General features: G+C 44.0%; 1 protein-coding gene across 1 annotated transcript in view; it reads right to left on the reverse strand.

The window, feature by feature from the left end:
- nxn (nucleoredoxin) overlaps nt 1-20,563 on the reverse strand; it is an 87,622-nt gene that overhangs the window by 25,021 nt on the left and 42,038 nt on the right. The window contains exon 2 of the mRNA XM_017490967.3: nt 4,961-5,078. Coding sequence (XP_017346456.1) covers nt 4,961-5,078 — 118 coding nt within the window. The remainder of the gene's footprint in view (nt 1-4,960; nt 5,079-20,563) is intronic.

Genomic DNA, 20,563 nt, shown 5'->3' on the forward strand with positions numbered 1-20,563 from the left:
GGTGAAAAGGTTTTTTTTGTTGTTTTTTTTTAAACAGTAAACAGAGCAGGCTACACTCACTGAAAGTGCCCTTATACAAGTGCCTTTTTGACGGAGAGCTTCATTAGGCCCAGAGACTGCATCCCACTGAGCAGCTCCTGCTCCTGCTCTATTGTTGAGCGAGCGCTGAAGTGCTCTCTATCCACTCGGCGCAGGCCGACGCAGAGCCACCGTTCAGTGAAAGGCCTCCTGTTGAACTCTCGCTCACCGCTTCACACTTTCTCTCTCTCCTCTGCCTCCACCACACTACATTCACCACACCCTTCATACCGCATGCTGAATACAGATACACTGTCACACCCCATTAACAGACTGTGAATCATTAATAGCAGTTACTGCACGAACACACACCTGAACACACACAAACCACGCGGTAATCTCACGTCGAGCTAAAGCTTTCCGACACAAAAGTCTTCAGGACAGGTTCGGTTTGTCTAGAACATGATCAGCTGCACTTTCTTCTTAACTTAATAATAAAAGAGAGAAAAAGCAGAGAGGCTGCTACGATGTAAGTGACAACAGGAATACCTTCACCCCTGCCCTGTGGAGGTTGCTGTTGACTGTTGTTTTGGCGTTTTTCCTCACAGATCACACAACGCTTACATCATCAGTTGTTGTTTTCCTTGGCCCACCCATTCGGTGTCTGTTGCTCAGTACACCAGCGGTTTCTTTCTTTTGCAGGACATTCCAAATTTTGTATTGGCCATGCCCAATGTTTGTCTTCATGTTTTCTCTGCTTCAAAATGGCTTGCTTTTCTCCCATAGACAGCTCTCTGATCTTCATGTTGGTTTATCCTTTCGAACAACGAACGCAGTCTTCACAGGTGAAACTGAACACTAAAACCAAGAGTAGATTTCACAGCTATTTATTCTTCAAAACAATCAACCCTAACAAGAGACACCTGGGTAACAAGAAACACCCGAGAGTCAAATGTTCCAAAATGGTTGCTCGCCTACATATTAGGTGGTCTGATACGAAATGTGCCATCTTCTATACTGTTTAACACATCTACAGAAAAAATGCCAGGAAATAAAAGCAGAAATTCTAAAAACTCTCTTCTTATATTCATTTTATGATCTCAAACCCAAATGTCTTCAGTCTGATTAATGAATTAAAGAATTGGCCTTGCTGTTCCAATAGTTTCAGAGGGAACCGTATAAGAGGAATAAAATGATTAAAGGTTATTGGAAATGAATTGCCTTCGGGGTGGCAACATGACACCACCTTGTTGTTGATTATTTTCCCATAACAGCACGCTCCTTTGGCTTTTATTCTTTACATTATACAGCCCCGAGTTCTGTCTTCTGAACCAAACATCATCTAAAACAGTTTCAGCAAACATTCACCACAGAAACTTACTCATATTTATGCACACACACACACACACACACACACACACACACACACACACACACACACACACACACACACACACCAGGATGGCCAATTGCCTGGGGCCACCTAAGCTTGTAAGCCAAGAGTCTGGTCGTCTTTGTCACTCAACATGACTAACGCTTACTTTCAAACGCTTTTCTTTTCACTCGAACTGACAAATAACCCTCAGTTCATTGTCTTTACATGACAGGTAGGAGAAGAATGAAAACATTACCCATAACAAAAAATAAACCTGTAACCTGGAAACAAAATGGCTTACCAGCACGGCTCCATGGGATCGCGAAATGCCGCATGGGTAACGCAGAAACGGTCTAGCACCAATAAACGTGCTGTTCAAAGATTTGTTTAAGCACTAGGGCGCAGAGAAGCCGATCATCAGGGTTCTTGTTCCTTGCAGGATCTGGATAGTGTACGGTATACATGAGTCTGTGGGTGGAGAGTCTGAAGATGAAACTAGAGCGTCAAACTAGAGCTGGCAGCTCCAACAACATGATGGCAGACAGGCTTGACATAATAATTGTATGTCTGTCTGGAAACGCTGAATATGACTGAATTCTGACATTCAGCCAAAACTGACGAGCAACTTGAGTTCTTGCCAAAATCTTTTTTAATGTTAATGAGCTTTTATTAGTCACATATACATTACAGCATAGTGAAATTCTTTTCTTCGCATATCCCAGCATGTTAGGAAGTTGGGGTCAGAGCGCAGGGTCAGCCATGATACAGCGGCCCTGGAGCAGAGAGGGTTAAAGGCCTTGATCAAGGGCCCAACAGTGGCAGCTTGAACCCCCGACCTTCTGATCAGTAACCCAGAGCCTAAACTGCTAAACTACCACTGCCACCGATTGGGGGGAAAAAAAGATCCAGACGCAATTTCATAATCCATCACACTAAAATAAATGGCGTATCAGAATAGTATTTAGTGCAGGAGAATGATATTTGGGATGTAGTCAGATTAGTCTGGCTACCCACTTCATGCCATGGTGAGTCGGTTTAAACGCTCTGCTGAGCAGCACACACAGCAAAAACTACATGTGACAGTCGGCTAATCAGGGATGTGAGTCACGTGACTCACAGTGTTCATGTTCCGATACAAGGCTGACGGAAAGAGCGATGGTTGGGTACAATATCAGGTAAAACAGCTACTGAAGAGGTTTTACCTCGGCTTTTGCTGCCCTGAACACACCACTGCGGTGTACACTTTTACAGTGCTGTGTAAAAAAAAGTATTTGCCCCATCCTGATTTCTTCTGTTTTTGTGCATCTCTCGTACTAAATAGTTTCAGAAATTAACAAATTAACAAAATCTAAGATAAAACAAAGGCACCCTGAGTAAACACAAAGTACAGTTTTTAAATGATAATGTTATTTATTGACGTAAAAAAAAAACTGCATTCATAATAGAGTTCAGCTGGACTAGACACAAGTAGACCTGATTACTGCAAACCCTGTTCAATCACATCAACACTTAAATAGAACTTTTTCAACAGCATGAAGTTGGTTAAAAGTTCTTAACCAGTAACACACTATACCAAAGTTGAAAGAAATTCCAGAAATGATGAGGAAGGAGGTGATTGAAATACATCAGTCTGGGAAGGGTTACAAAGCTATTTCAAAGGCTCTGGGACTCCAAAGAACCACAGCGAGAGCCGTTATCTCCAAATGGAAAAACTCAGCACAGCAGTGAACCTTCCCAGAAGTGTCTGACCTTCCAAAATTCCTTCAAGAGCACAGCAACGGCTCATCCAGGAAGTCACAAAAGCACAACATCAAAGGAACTACAGGCCTCTCTTGCATCAATAAAGGTCACTGTTCATGACTTCACTATCAGAAAGACACTGGGGGAAAATGGCCTCCATGGAAGAGTGGCGAGGTGAAAACCACTGCTAACCCAGAAGAACATTATGGATCATCTGAATGTTGCCAAAACACACCTTGATGATCCTCAAACCTTTTGGGAGAATGTTCTGTGGACTGATGAGTGGAAAGTGGAACTGTTTAGAAGACAGGGGTCCCGTTACATCTGGCATAAACCAAACACCGAATTCCACAAAAAGATCATCATACCTACAGTTGAGCATGGTGGAGGTAGTGTGATGGTGTGGGGATGCTTTACTGCTTCAGGGTCTGGGCAACTTGCAATAATTGAGAGAAACATGAATTCTGCTCTCTACCAGAAAATCCTAAAGGAGAATGTCCGGTCTTCAGTCTGTAAACTGAAACTCAAGTGCAGCTGGATTATGTATCAAGACACTCATCCAAAGCATAGGCGTAAGTCCACCTCTGAATGACTCAAAACAGCAAAATGAAAGTTTTGGAGTGTCCTCATCAAAGTCCTGACTTGAACCAATTGAGATGCTGTGGCAGGACCTTAATCAGGAAGTTCATGCTTGAAAACCCTCCACTGTGGCTAAACTAAAGCAAAGCAAAGAAGAGTGGGCCAAAATTCCACCACAGCACTGTGAAAGTCTGATCTCCAGTTATTGGAAGCGTTTGGTTGCAGTTCTTGCTGTTAAAGCTGGCACAACCTGATTTTAAGTTTAAGGGGACAGTTAGCTTTTCACATGAGTGATAGGTGTTGGATAACTTTTTTTGCTTCAATAAAAATACATTTTTAAAAAATAAATGAAAACTGTAGTGTGTGTTTAATCAGGTTGCCTTTGTTTTATGTTGTATTTCATTTGAAGATCTAAAACTATTTAGTATGAGATGTACACAAAAACAAAGGAAATCAGGATGGAGCAAATACGGTAAATGCTCTGTACTTATATAGCGCTTTTTTAACCTTAGCAGTTCTACAAAGCGCTTTACACTGTTTCTCATTCACCCAGTCACACACACACACACACACCAATGGCAATAGAGCTACCATGCACAGAGCTTGCCATTGGGAGCAACTTGGGGTTCAGTGTCTTGCCCAAGGACACTTCGGCATGTACGGTCATGTGGGCCAGCAAGTACTTTTTCACAGCACTGTATATACACACACCTAGAAGAAGAGGGAGCTGTCGGGTTGAAAAACAGCTCCTCATCTCTGCTCCCCTGAATGGAAGCGCACTAATGAGCAGAACGAATAATTCAGCATGGCTACTGCCAGAGTTGGGGTTCATTAGGCTGGGCAGGAATCTGTCATTCTGCTCATGGGAACGCCGATTCCTTTTGCTGAGGGGATTTCACACATGCCACTGTGCTTCTTCATCTACCTGAAGACAAATGAGGCTTTCTATGCTGTGCGCTAAGGGGGTCGGGGTGGCATTTAAGAGCAGGGTGTCAAAATTATTGATAGGGCAAAACAAGAGAAGATTCCCTTCTACTCGTGTACATCAGTCATGTGCACAGTGCTTTAAGGTTTAATGAGCAGAGGAGAGAAGGATTTTCTTTATGAGGAATCAATCATAGGCACACACCTGGCTATATATATACTCTGATATATGTGCGTGTGTGTGTGATATATTTATACATACATACATACATAGTAATGGCAGTGAAATAATACAGTGTGTGTGTGTGTGTTGGCGGCTCTCACCTTTAGGGTCATCTTTCACCACAAGTAAACCGTTGCGACACACCACCTTCCCCGTCGTTGCGTCCACAAACACCAGCGAGGGGATACTGGTTACCTTGTACTTGTTCCACAGCTTCATCTGTACAGAGAGAGAGAGATAGAGACAGACAGACAGAGAGAGACAGAGAGAGAGAGAGAGAGCGCGTGAGACAGAGAGAGAGAGAGACACAGAGAGAGAGCGCGGGAGATAGAGAGAGAGACCGACAGCGAGAGAGAGAGAGAGAGCACGAGAGACAGAGACAGACAGAGACAGAGCACGAGAGACAGAGAGAGAGCGAGACAGAGAGGGAGCACGAGAGACAGAGAGAGAGACAGAGAGACAGAGAGAGAGCACGAGAGACAGAGAGAGAGACAGAGAGAGAGACAGAGAGACAGAGAGAGAGCGAGACAGAGAGAGAGACAGAGAGAGAGCACGAGAGACAGAGAGAGAGCAAGACAGAGAGAGAGCACGGGACAGAGAGAGAGCACGAGAGACAGAGAGAGAGACAGAGAGAGAGACAGAGAGACAGAGAGAGAGCGAGACAGAGAGACAGCGAGTCAGAGATAGAGAGAGCGTGAGAGACAGAGAGAGAGAGAGAGCGAGAGAGAGAGAGAGACAGAGAGAGAGACAGAGAGAGAGCGTGAGAGACAGAGAGAGAGAGAGAGACAGAGAGAGCGAGAGAGAGAGAGAGACAGAGAGAGCGAGAGAGAGAGAGAGAGAGAGAGAGAGAGAGAGAGAGAGAGAGAGAGAGAGCGAGAGAGAGAGAGAGACAGAGAGAGCGAGAGAGAGAGAGAGAGAGAGAGCGAGAGAGAGAGAGAGACAGAGAGAGCGAGAGAGAGAGAGAGAGAGAGAGAGAGAGAGAGAGAGAGAGAGAGATGAATATGTGTATTATAGGACAGTAATTAATAACGGGGTGGTGTAATGTGAAGCAAAGTGACAACAGTGACACAAATGATAAATGAATTATTGTATATATAATTATATAAAAAATGATACAACAGTCAGTTCCAGTCCATTATTTTGATTGGTCAAGCGGAGTGCCCATATCTCCTAGAACCGCCCCGGGGTGTTTCGCGGTGTGTATCACTCCACTCATCCGTGTTTGCAGCGTAAAATTCCACTTCCTAGTTGGAAAGAGTTCCTACACTAGAGTTTGGCGAGATCAGCAGCGGACATGGCAAACGATCATTTTTGAGGAATGGAACTTTTGGCTTAAAATATGAAAGATCATCAGTCGAAGATGAAAAGGAAGACCAATGGGCTATGAAGTGAGCGTAGATTCTTTGGGATCTACTTCCACTAGACGAGCAAAAATATTCGCCCATATTGTGTCCGTAATGTCACGTAATCGATGTGAATTTCTTGTTCTGAGCAATGGTGTGCTTATACTGAATATATCGGCACGGCTTCGATTAGCTACGGTGCTAACAGCCACGCCGATATTCACGATCATGTGATATTGCTTAAACATTTTCCACTAACAGCACATTCCGAAATGTTTTCCATACCGTTTCTCCTACACAGGCTCATGCAGGAGAATGGAGCCTATCCCAGGGAACTCGAGGCACAAGACGGGGTGCCAACCCATCACAGAGCACAATCGCACACACACACACAACACTACAATCAATTTAGAAATGCCACTCAGCCTCCAACGCATGTTTTTGGACTGGGGGGTGGGGCGGAGTACCCGGAGGAAACCCTCTGGGAGAACACGCAAACTCTGCGTACGCAGGGCGGAGACGGGATTCGAACCCCCAACCCCGGAGGTGTGAGCCAAACGTTCTAACAACGTTTATTAAACCAGCCACATACTTTTTATCTGCTTGCAGTTCCATCAGATCCTGTCATGACTTACATTATAGCAGCAATAAACGACACTTCCCTTAACAGCCTCTATTCTCTCTCTCTCTCTCGAAGTTAATAAGACAAAACAATAAACAAAAAAAACAAAACAACAACAACAACAACAACAAAAAAACACTAGGCCGTCTGCCATTAAACTTTCCTGTGTGGGAAAACCTAACCCTAACCGTCCCAAAGCACTGACACGGTCGACTCCTTCCAGCAAGCAAATAAACATCGTCTCCATATCAATGATTTTTCTTTCCTTTCAGACGCTATACAGTCGTGAGAAAAAGAAAGTACACCCTCCTTCCCGTCTTTATTTTTAATTGATCTGGGCCTAAATGTCAATAGTGTGGTCCTCACCCACTTCTATACACTATCCTATAACCTCAGGTGATAACTGTATACAGTTCCCATGACTGTGTAAGCTGTTACTATAGAAACAATAACGTATTAAAACAAGTCTGTTAATGCACACATGGGATTCATCTTGCATAAGAACTACAGATCTTCCAATCTTAAAACCTGTACTGTTTTAAGTGTAATATTTACACGGCCGTGCGTTTTAAATCACTGCCTTGAGGCATGCATTACTTCAGTTAAACGGCACAGGGGAGTGCGTCGGAAGATCACGACCTGGCGCGAAACTAAATTTGAAGCTGCTGATACTGTGGTTAGAGATTAGATTCAAAGAATGCTGGAGTATTCCTCTGAATCGCGACCGTTAGATGATCCGGAATTTTTTTTAAAAAAAAAGTGAGTATTTGTGCCATCTTTGCTTCGTTTCGTCCTTTCGATTCATCCGTTTCAAACACAGAACCAGTGGCGATTTGGCTAAAGGCGGGAATCACGACAGCTACAAGGCCGCTTCAGCTTTAGAGTCGGACTTGTGAGGAAATCCGAGTGGAAACCTTCGTCTCCCTTCTGCTTCACAAAGCCGAGTCTGTGTTTAATATAATAAAAGGAAAGGAAAAACTGTTTATAGAAACAAAAAGAACCCTGAACTCACTGCGCACTACGTTTCTGAAAGAACAAAACGTGATGAATAATTCAGCGGTGTACACGCGGAGCGCTGAAAGAGCTGGAGGATGAAGGGACGCTTAAGAAGGAGCTGACGGACGGATCCGGGGGGGGGTTTTATTATTTATATGCGATAAAATAGTTTCCTTTTCGGAGACTCCCAAGAAAGTCTTACTCGCTAACAGAAGTGTGCGCGTGCGCTGCGTGTGTTTCCGAGAGGACGGACAGATCAGAGAGAGCTGCGCTGGATGTGTGAGGTGGTCGTGGTGAAGGTGTGGGGGGGTTTACAACAAAAAACAACAACAACAACAACAACAACAACAACAACAAAAAAAAACCCAGAGATTCTGAAAAGAGGATTTTGTTCATCTGCTGTTGCTCAATGTACGGCAGAGGATTTCTTTTCCCAGGGCTGCTTCTGTTTTCCGGTGCTTTCTGTCATGGATTCAGTGGGAAAGCACACGAGTATTAATACCAGGGCAGACCTGCGGGCGTGTCGGAGCAATGCTGTGATGTGGAAGTGCAGTACGACAGATTGATGATGTCCTCTCGCTCCGACGTGCGCACATCTGTCTCAAAGCTCAGACCATTCAAAACCCTCAGACTAGCCGGAGAGAGGAACGTTCTACTACACCAGCTGCTTTCCTATTGCGGATAGGACTTTTTTTCTTTTTTTTTTTAGGAAAGGATAAACACATGGACAAGATATGTGGATCCCAAGAGCGACCTCCCCGGTCATTCTGTTACACACACATGTATGTCGTGATGATGAAAACAGGCAAAGAAGCACCAGAGCAGCGTTCCTCTCCAGACTCAGGGGTTTAGTCTGGAGCGTTAGAGGTTACACAGTACACCGAGACGCCTCCTGCTTTACATCAGCGCTCGCACAGTTCTGCTGTCTACATGCCTTTCACAGTGCTTCATTCAGGACGCAGCTGACTTACACCCAAACCTCAAATAAGTTAATAGAGGAAGAATTTGCAGGTGGAGGACTCACGTGTGTACGTGTGTGTGTGTGTGTGTTTGGAGTGTGTCGACTTGCAGCCAGCATGGATTTGACAGAGATGGAGAAGAAGCGATCCAATAAGAAAGCAGAAACGCAAAGGAGGAAAAGGAAAAGTTCTGGCGTGGGTTCAGCTGGGTCTCGCCGCCGATTATTTACTGCGTGTGAGCGGCATCCGGGCGAGCGTTCAGAGCGACGCGGCACGGTAAATCATTCTCGCCTGGACTCACTGAGCAGAGAGAGAGGGAGAGAGAGAGGGAGAATGAGAGAGATGCAGACTGAAATGAAATGAGTCTGAACTGAAGCGCGTGACGGCAGACGATCACACCGACTGCAACACCTACACGTCTTTTTGTTTTCTGACACACAGACACTACACACAGATTTTCCTGGAGCGCATGTAACAGTCTTCCACCGACATCTACATAAAGCCAAGTGTAGAAAACACGTATAAAAGCACACGCTGCTTTCTCGTACGCGCACAGAAACGTGAACGGCCTGCAAACATGGACTACAGCAGGGGTTCTCAAAATGACCTAGTCAGGGACTCCTTTAATGTAAAAAATAATAACAATAATAATAATAATAATAATAATAATAATAATCCAGACCAGCTTGGTGCAGGTTTACTATATAAACATAAGCCGACTAATATTAGGCTTCGATATTATATTTATTCGAGCCATAGAGCTTTTAATTCCATAATTTTCCACCAACAGAACACACCATAGATCCATGTTGATAATATTTATAGACCACTAATACGAATCAAACACGAATAACTATAACTGACTAATAAACAGAACTTTTATAAAAGGCGAGTTGTGATTTCCACTACTATAATATGACTTTAAAAAACACCACCGGCAACAATCACAAGCTCCTGGCTGTGCTTCATGGACCCCCATTATGAGAACCACGGCACTACACAAACGGGTGACACGTGCTTGGGCTTACAAAACAGGAAGAATGAGAGAAAATTCATGGGGGGGGAGGGGGGGTGATAAGGAACGGATAAAGGCTCCAGAAGTTAACTGTGGATGTCACACTTCATTTCACACAGTCCAAATTCCAAAGTGTTGGACGCAGGTCGGTGATTATGACACGGCTGTACCCTGTGAAAACCCCGTAACGTGACTATTTCCAACAACGTTCCAACGGCAGGGCAGAGCGTCGAGGAATGAAGACGTCAACCCCAGGCAGCTTTTAGTAAGCAAGACTCATTCTTTAAGGAGGTAACAGCTTTGCCAAAAGGCCCCATGGTGCCCTTCGGCTTTCTTTACAAGCTTGGCAGCTTACTTTCACTCCCCCCAGCCCACCCCTTCCTCAAACTCATCCTTCTGCACCTCAAATGAAGGGAAACCTGTGCTCATACGCCATTGAAATAAATAAGTCAACCAGAATTGCTCGAAATGACCCCCAGTAACAGGGTGTACACGAGAGACCTACATCAGTTGTTAGCTATGTGAGCAGTGTCAGATGAAGTCCTGGAGTATTAGCTGCTGCTGTGGAATCTGAGAGGCCGAGCGGATGACGATGACGTAGTCACCGACTACTTCACTTCCTGTCGTTCCTGCCTCGGCTCTGCGTGGATTCTCTCACAGTCTGGAGTAAACCTGGCCCAGTGCCACGACCGCATTCAGGTTTCACAAAAACACAGTGTTGCACACTGGATACATCTCAGTTTCTCTTGTCAGACAATAAAACCAGTAGCATTACTATTTTTGGCGACTGCTTAAACAGGGACCTTGTAGCACCAGCTTTACAGAATAAAAGTGCCACCACAGAAGCCTTGAACCACAACTGATAGGAGCGTCTTGGTCACTCAGACCTCGAACACCAGCTGTGACTGTAGTCAGCTTTTACCTGAAATCCTCTGCATCATAATTAGGAAAGCGTCAATTCTTTCCTGGTTCCTGGATCGGTTCCAGTTGTGTGTGTGTGTGTGTGTGTGTGTGTGTGTGTGTGTGTGTGTGTGTGAATCCTTAACTGCTAATCCTTAAAACCCCTCCTGAATGAACTCCACTGCTCGTGTTCGCTCCACTTTACTGCCGTTGTGCACTCAGATAGATTGGTATGTTACTGGGCTCCATAAAGTCAGTAATGTTTTCCAGATTTTGAAGAACAGAACAGAACAGAGCACCACTTTTAGGAGTGAAAGAAGAAGAAGAGGGGAAAAAAAACCCTGCAGTCTTACTTCTGTTCCAGACAAATGTGGCGTTTAAACAGCCATGAGGCAGGGAGGCGAGAGTGAAACCCAACCACTACTTCATGTAAAGAACAAAGATTACTGTCATAGAGTTCAAGCTTGGTGTACCGTGAATGAAGCCAGGACAACAGTCCCACATTACAGATAACCAAACAGCAATCAATTCCAGTCAAATGACAACATCAGAGCTGACGTTTTCATGGGTAGTGGAGCTCTGGGAGAAGTCCCGGAGCTGCATCGGCCACAACGTCGCGTTTAGACGGATGTCGTGTAAACACCCAGCAGAAGCAGCACCACAGGTCCTTCCTCTGGGTTAGGCTTCATATTAGTGTGCACAAAAATGATGTCATACATGAGACACAAGGCCATACTTGTGGCTTTGTGTCATCGGAGCTGTGTAAAAGACGCAAATCCTGTTTCTGGGTGGACGTATTACGTGGTTTTCACACCGGGCACACGTTAGCTGCGGTCCGAATCCGAGTGAGATTTCAGACTCGCTCGATTCTATCGAACCCCGGTGCGTTCGAGTCCGTCTCACGTCACCACAGACGCACCCGGAGAACACAAGACGACTCGTGCTTTTGGTGCTATTATGTGCAGCATGCCTCTTCTGTGTCCCGCGACGTTCTCCTGTCACTCATGGGACACGTGTGCTGTGGAAACTAACGATGATGTCATCGGGTAAAAACACACGCTCGGGTTAACTTACTTCCAGAACAAGCGCAGACCCGAGTACGAGCTGCGTTCACGGGAATCACGCCTCAGTTCTCGGACCACGTCCTCCAGGTGGTCTCGGGTTCGGTACCGTAGTGCGCTTCCCGGTTCGTGTGACAGCTTGCACATTAAACTGCCAGTGTGAAAGCTCCTTCATTGATCCAGGCTCGAAACAAAAAGTATATTTCATCTCAGCTGGTTCGATTGTTATTAACCCCCTCCCTACTGCCACACTCCCCTGACAGAAAGCAAATCAGACTTCTAAAGAAATGAAGAGTCTCTCTCTTTTCTTTTCTTTTTTTTTTTTAAAAATCAGTCATGGCAAGCAATCACATACTTCCCTTTTAAATAAGGAACAGTAATAACATGCTACATTTAACACCTAAAATATTAATCCGCCAGACAGGCCCTTAAGCACCATGATATGAAGGGTAAATAGCTTTCGGATAGATGGCACAGAATTCGACTAACACACCCATTCCCCGTACAAATCCTGCGCTTTATCGGGACATATCACAGAGCGTCATGCACATTGTGAGATCTTAGAGAATAATTCAGTAACGATTAACTTTAGTAGGAGAACACAGATGGCAAAAAAAAACATCAGCGGGATTAGCTGGAAAAAGAGCCTGAACAGGACAACTGAACAGAATGAGACAAAGAAATTTTAAAAAACCATGAGTGAGACAGACAGACTGAGAGACAGACGGATGTCGTCGTTCAGTTATACAAAAGCCGTTCTCTGAAACTGACTTTAATCCCCGACTTCTGCTCTCTGGCCCAGTGAGAGCACGGTTTCATTTTTGGAAAGATGGCAGGTTATAAGAAGGGGATTGTTTTGATTCTGAAAAGCAGGGCTTTAAATCTATGCACAGCATTGTGTCTGACAAATCCCACTTGCCCCTGGGTTTCAGTGACGCAAGGTCAAAGGTCGCAGCAGCAAGAGGTTCCATGTCTCCTGCCCCTCCTTTACATACTACAAAGACGACATATGCACCAAACACAGTGGACAAGCCTGAGCAGGGGCAAGCCATTTCCACAAATCGATACAGAACAAGCCGGATTTTTCTCTGGTCATGGATTATTATAAGTAGCAGTAGCAAGTTTGTGTTTGCGCTTTAAAGAGATAAACTGAACCCGAAAGTGACACTGAGCATCTCCGCCGTTAATTCAAATTCACACCAGCCATTTCCTGTGTTGGCAAGGAATAGCCGAGCAGCTGTTCGCTCTGAAAGTTAAGTGTGTTAATCTTCAATATGTAATCCCTATTGTCCTCTCTGGCTGTCAAGAGGCTAGCAGTGCAGGAACAGCTTGTCTTAGCCTGCCCACCAGCCCCGGCTGCCCACTTAACACTGGCATCATCCACCCACAACAGCTCAGAGAGCTCAGTTCTGCACCTCCCGGCATGCGCCATCAGCAATTCAAAACACGCTCCCTCCTCCAGATAATGAGGCATCGCAATACTGCACGGAATGGCTAGTTGGCAAAGGCCCTAGATACACATATGCTTCCAACATTATCGTCACAGCTCCAACACCAGAGGCGGTCACAATAAGACGCTGGGAACTGCAAGAAACGAGTGTCGAATGGAATCTCAATGCCGGCATATGCCACTGGATATAGTGAGGAGAGATTATAGATAGAAGCCGAGAAAGGGTTCCTGTGTTCTCCGACCTTCTGCCCAGCTGAACACCCTCACATACACTACGGGGAGGGGAAAGAGACAGTACGAGGAAGAAATACGGGTTTAGAGATTGGCATTACACCTCATTATTACACCTCAGCGTGATGATCTGAAGCCAGCTCTGGGCAAAGATCTCCTTCTGTTTCCCTTCTACATCACACATAATAACAGCATCATTTAAGCCTGGTTCATGATTGGTCAGATGTTTGGTGCATTCTTATCTAGTAGTCATTTAACACACATCCATAGTGCTACAACATCTGTGATGGCAGCTGCACCATGAAAAAATGTGTGTGCGCATTACTATTAGTAATTTACAAATGATTCGATTTTACTGTACGGATGTATTGTAGGTTATGGAATCCAAAACAAACAAACAAACAAAAAAAACGATAATTGCGACTTTATATCTGACAATTCTGACTTTTTCCCCCTCGCAATTTTGAGTTCTCTCACGACTCCGACTGTCACAACTGCAAGTTTAAAATCTTTATTTCTCACAAATGGAACTAGCATCTGGTTTTCTGTGTCTTCACTAGCTGATGAGTGCTGGTCTTACGTAGTCTGTTTATAGAGGATGATTGATGCTTTGTCGGTGCGTTCTTTGTAACTCACAAAATGACAAGCGGGCGTCTAAATCGCGAGGAAAAGAGTCAGACTTGCGAGACGTGAGCTCGTAATTGCGAGAAATAAAGTCGAAATTTGTGCGACTCTCAGTTGTGAGAAAAAATTTCCGAGTTGCAAGATGTTGGCTCAGAATTGCGGGAAATAAAGTCAGAATCGCGAGATTTAAACTTGTAATTGTGTGCGTGTGTTTGGGGTTGGGGGTTGGAGGCAGAATTGTGAGATAGAAAACTCAAAACTGCGAGAAATAAAAAGTCACGACTACCATTTGAGTTTTTTCCCCTCCGTGGTGGAATCAGGCTTCCAAACTACACCTGATCGTTCCGCGTAATCAGGAAAAAGATCTGTGTGGAAAGGTAGTATAAAAACAACAGATATCTGTTTGAAATCGGGCATTTTTATTGACTGTTAAACCTAACTAGATTAAAGATGGTGGACTTCGATTGGTGTCTATCACATTCTGAAGGACGGAGGAATCAAAGAGACGTTGATTAGAGTCCTGTGACACAGCCAGGGATTTCCAGAACGGAAGGAGGCTCTCGGCTGTTTATCAAGCACGTGCAGGTTTTCTTCTTGTCGTCTATTTAAACAAAATGGCTTCGAAAATGAGGATGTTGCCGATTTCAGTCTCACCAAATGTGAATTGGAGCGGCAGGATGGAGCAGCAGGTAGTGTTGCTGCCTCACGGCTTTGTTGACTCGATCCTGAGCTCGGGTTACTGCCTCGGTGCAGATAAGTGGATTGGCTACTTGAAGTTGCCCCTGGGTGTGAAGGAGCATGTGGATGTGGCACCAGTCCATCGCTGGGTGTACTCCTGCTGTGAAATGAAGCCATCACCTTGCTCCTGGGAAACAGCGTAAACGAATCTCTCAACTACCGTCCAACATCGCGCTTCAGACAAGCCCTGCTCAAACACAAATCTCATCACGGCAGCAGTGTTGAAACTTGTACCGATTTCCCACCCCATCATAGGGTGCGCACACGTTTCCATTTCACAGAGCGACTTCTCCGAACGACTTCATTCTCCTTCTTGATACTTCTCCACCACTTCTCTGGATGGCTGGAAAGGCAGCAAAATGGGATTGCCTAAGGTGTATAATTAAATAAAGAACAAGGAAATTGCGAAATGTCTGTGTGTGTGCATAATATACAGGATCACAGGTCTTAGTAAAATCAACTAGCCATCAGGTCAGTCATTTGAAGTTTACTTTCGCAACTCCCAAAGGTCAAACATCTGACATACAGGTCATCTCGGGGTCCCCAGGAACCACACTATAGCCACTGCCATAAATCTCAGTGGACAGCTTTTTAAAGACCAATGGTAAAAGACACATACATGCACACAAATCATGAAGGAATGACACACACACACACACACACACACACACACACACGCACACGGTTCTCATTTTGCCATTTCCGGATCATACACGCTGAGTCAGTTATAGGTGATGAGGACAAGTTTGACCAGTTCTTCTATATTAAGAGGAGAGCTGATTTATTTATTGACTGTGTGGCATTGAAGTCGTACGGGGACATATTGTATGGTTTCACTAGGACACTCCATCCAGGTCCATTAAGCCGTTTCCTCTTCTCCGCTTTCTCTCATTAAAAAGCACATCTGTTTTTGACTGCTGTGGGCCACTACTGCCAGTCCCACAGACCTCCACCTTTGCCTCACACACACACACACGCTCTGGATTCTTATGTAAAGCCACCAGTCAGGGCTCTACAGTAACAATTTTTTTAGGAGCACTTGTGGTGCTAATTACAAAAATGTAGGCGCACAGTCAAAAATTTAAGTTTAGTTTAGCTTTGTTGTTTAAGAGACGGTAACGTTCATGTGCCACAATATAACACACAAGTAGGCATGAGAAAACCTGAAGAATTTAGGAACATAGTGTGAGCCATGACACATTAATTTACCTTCTGATAAACTAAATGGAATATTTTCAGTTAATTTTACAGGCTGTATGCAAAAAAACAACCGTTAACCTGTTCCACCTTGTAAACAAATACAATAAACCTCAATGTTCAGTCTTTGAATTCTGCTCCTCTTAAATATATTTAAAGCTCCACTATTAGACATTTTCCACTGTCATGGTTCGGGGCTGGAGTCAGTTCTTGAACCGCTCTGTGTGTATTGTGTATATATCTGAATAATCTCATATTGGATGTGATTGGGTGAGTTTATTTACCCGTCAGATGCACAGCGGTTTAGTTTAATGGTGTTCATTAGGGATGCTCCGATCAGGATTTTTTTACGACCGAAACCGATCCATATACCAATCTTTTTTAATTTAAGCTTTAATCAGGAGGTCTGTCATAAACAGTTAAATGTAAGCTCTCTGCTCGTGGTCACTGTTAATTGAATTAAAATAATAATAATGAGAAATACTGTTGGTTAATTGAAAAATAAACACGCATAAAATATTTATCTTCAAATATCTTAAACAATAAAGAGTCCTAATTAAAAGTAGACCAACACAAGCATGATTCATATTAGGAAAAAGAAGGCTAATAGTCTTCTAAGGAAAGAGCCTACTGAGCTTAGGTGTTTTCACATATAGTTCATTTTAAAAGAACCCAACCCAAAACTTCAAAAGTGAACCAGCTGAAAGTGACCTCACTCCTTTCGGTGTTCACAATATAAGAGAACCCGGTTCTTTTTTTGGTCCTCTTCAGCAATGAAGTGATCTCAGAGCCTTTCTTGTTCACACCACAACTTGACCCCAAGTTGTTAACAAAGACCCCAGCTTGCACCCAAAATCTCATCCAAGTCGTCATAGAAGAGACAGGAATCCTTCATTTCAGCTGACTCAGCACTCCGACGCATTTTTGTCACGGATGCTCGTGTTCTTCTGTCGTAGTTTTGTTTACTTTTACCCAGCATTGTAACACTGTTCTGTTATATAGCCTCTTTCCTTCTTTTATGTTCTTATGTGTTGAGGATAGCTGGCGTTTAATGCGATCCTCTTTCCAAATTTCAAGAAGTGCACGGCTCTCCTCCTGAAACCATACGACCCCCGTGACCCGACATGGTGAAAAGTTTTGTGTCGTTTTCAGCAGTGATGGAACATAGTTGCAGGTACGGCAAGCCTCCAGGTACACACGTCGAAATGAAATGCAAAGTGGACCGGGACCTCACTGCTTTCACGGATCACGAAGAAATCGAACCACAAAACAGCCCCATAAACGAACCGTACTCTCAGACCACCTCCGGAGGTGCTCCGAGTACGGTTCGCTTTGAAGTCCTTTTAGGGGGCTCTGGGATCGCTTGGTGTGTTCACGTATACACGCCGAACCGCTCCGAGAGCATTTGGAGGGCTCAAACAAGCAAACTAGGTGTGAAAACACCCTTAACGTCAAATGAATTTTAAATGCAACCCTACAACTAGACACGCAAGATGTCTTCATATGACAATTACACCTTGAATATTTCGTACATGTGATCTAAATGGAGTAAATGAATGCACACAGACACACAAAATGCTTCTCTTCTCTCATTAATGCCATGATTGTATATGCAACACATTGATAAAGCAGGCACCGACATAATTGTACAGCTTCCATGATCTGGCCTCCTGACCCTGATCACCCGAGCGCCTTTCCCGAGCTCCTCTCCTGCCGACTGTAGCACTACTGTAGAAATGTGTGTGGCAGAATTCCTGCTCCACGCTGGGGATTTATGAATGTCAGTTGCTATGTTTGTTGAGTAGGGAGTGACTGGAGGGTACATACATGTGTATTGTGTGTGTGTGTGTGTGTGTGTGTGTGTGTGTGTGTGTAAGAACAGCTGTGAGGCATTTTCAGGGTCACGTCCCTGCTACTGTTGCTGCAATGGAGAGGTCAAGGGTCATGGATTTTGTACAAAAACATATCCTGGCCTTGAAACATCCACTGCGCTCACCTCTCCCCAACCCACGAACCCACAGGTCATCATTAAAAACTAAAAAGGAGCTGGGTTAAAATAAGCACAAGCACACACCTCAAAAGCCCCCTGATCCTCTAGAGTGGAGAACGACAAATACACGCGCCTCTATTAAAGCCTATATTCAGGTCAGCACAGAAATCTGAAGACCCACAGTTACACTGTGTCGTTCTTCAGCGAGGAGTTGATCCGCATGAAAAACCGTCACACCACACACATGACGCATCCTTCTTTCACTTTACAGGTACTTTTAATGCTCATGTAACATTTTAACGTTGACTCTGGCAAAAAGGTTTAGCACAGGAGGCTCCACATTGAAAGTAACCTGAGCTCAGGATCGAACCGGGACCCTTGAGCTGCACTTTAAAATAATACACTGTCCAACACTAAAAATAAACGATAACGAGCAGAGATAAATTATGTAACAATTTTTTTTTAAAAACCCATCTGAACCCTCCAAAGGAAGGGAAACTACAAAAACAAAATATAAAGACATCCTTTTCGTGACTTTCATGATGCTACCCGTTAAAAGTGACGGCCTTGCTGATGCGATGTGCTGTAGACGGGACCCGAGTGAGAACACGGGCTGTGTGATGTGGAAGTGGCTCTTCTCACAGATACAGAGTGTCTGACGATGAAAGGTGCTTTCAAAGCCACCAGCTGTCAAGTAGGTCCTAAAACTATAAATAGTAAGCCTCCGCAGCACGGGAAAGGAGAAAAGAGTTATGGCCAGAGCCGGGACCATAAAGTGCTGGTGGATCTGATGTGAAACAGTGTGTTCACCGCTCCTCTGAAGCGCATTACATGCAGGAGCTTTAAGTGTCATGAACGAGAGCAAACCTCGGCTTAAAACCCAGCACAAACCTGCTACAGTGCTGTGAAAAAGTATTTTTATTGATTTCTTCTGTTTTTGTGTATCTCGTACTAAATAGTTTCAGAAATTAAAACAACATCTAAGATAAAACAAAGTCAACCTGAGTAAACACAGAATACAGTTTTTAAATGATAATGTTATTTATTGACGTAAAAAAAAAAAAACGTTATCCAATACCAACTGGGCCTGTGTGAAAATGTATTTGCCCCCATAGTTACTAATTCCCCAAATCTATGAAACTGCATTCATAATGGAGTTCAGCTGGACTAGACACAACCAGACCTGATTACTGCAAACCCTGTTCAATCACATCAACACTTAAATAGAACTTTTTCAACAGAATGAAGTTGGTTAAAAGGTCTTACCCAGTAACACACTATGGCAAAGTTGAAAGAAATTCCAGAAATGACGAGGAAGAAGGTGATTGAAATACATCAGTCTGGGAAGGGTTACAAAGCTATTTCAAAGGCTCTGGGACTCCAAAGAACCACAGCGAGAGCCGTTATCTCCAAATGAAAAACTCAGCACTGTAGTGAACCTTCCATGAAGTGTCCAGCAACTACTCATCAAGGAAGTCACAAAATGAAAACATCAAAGGATCTACAGGCCTCTCTTGCATCAGTAAAGGTCACTGTTCATGACTCCACTATCAGAAAGACACTGGGGGAAAATGTCCTCCATGGAAGAGAGGCGAGGTGAAAACCACTGCTAACCCAGAAGAACATCAAGGCTCGTCTGAATTTTCCAAAACACACCTTGATGATCCTCAAACCTTTTGGGAGAATGTTCTGTGGACTGATGAGTGGAAAGTGGAACTGTTTAGAAGACAGGGGTCCTGTTACATCTGACGTAAACCAAACACAGAATTCCACAAAAAGATCATCATACCTACAGTTGAGCATGGTGGAGGTAGTGTGATGGTGTGGGGATGCTTTGCTACTTCAGGGTCTGGGCAACTTGCAATAATTGAGAGAAACATGAATTCTGCTCTCTACCAGAAAATCCTAAAGGAGAATGTCCGGTCTTCAGTCTGTAAACTGAAACTCAAGTGCAGCTGGATTATGCAGGACGACAATGATCCAAAGTCCACCTCTGAATGACTCAAAACAGCAAAATGAAAGTTTTGGAGTGTCCTCATCAAAGTCCTGACTTGAACCAATTGAGATGCTGTGGCAGGACCTTAATCAGGAAGTTCATGCGTGAAAACCCTCCACTGTGGCTGAACTAAAGAAAAGCAAAGAAGAGTGGGCCAAAATTCCACCACAGCGCTGTGAAAGACTGATCTCCAATTATCAGAAGCGTTTGGTTGCGGTTATTGCCGTTAAAGCTGGCACAACCAGATTTTACGTTTAAGGGGACAGTTAGCTTTTCACATGGGTGATAGGTGTTAAATAACTTTTTCTTTTGCTTCAATAATAAATAAATAAATAAATAAATGAAAACTGTAGTGTGTGTTTAATCAGGTTGCCTTTGTTTTATGTTGTATTTCATTTGAAGATCTAAAACTATTTAGTATGAGATGTACACAAAAACAGAAGAAATCAGATACTTTTTCACAGCACTGTGTATTCTGGGTGACGTAGGTGGAAAAGTCAGCAGCCAGGAACAAGTGGATTTTGTACCTTTTTTAGGTAATTTATTTGTAGTTTATTCTTATTGCTCATTTTGTGTGTTACA

Source organism: Ictalurus punctatus, chromosome 17 (genome assembly GCF_001660625.3).
Source record: "Ictalurus punctatus breed USDA103 chromosome 17, Coco_2.0, whole genome shotgun sequence".
NCBI lineage: Eukaryota > Metazoa > Chordata > Actinopteri > Siluriformes > Ictaluridae > Ictalurus > Ictalurus punctatus.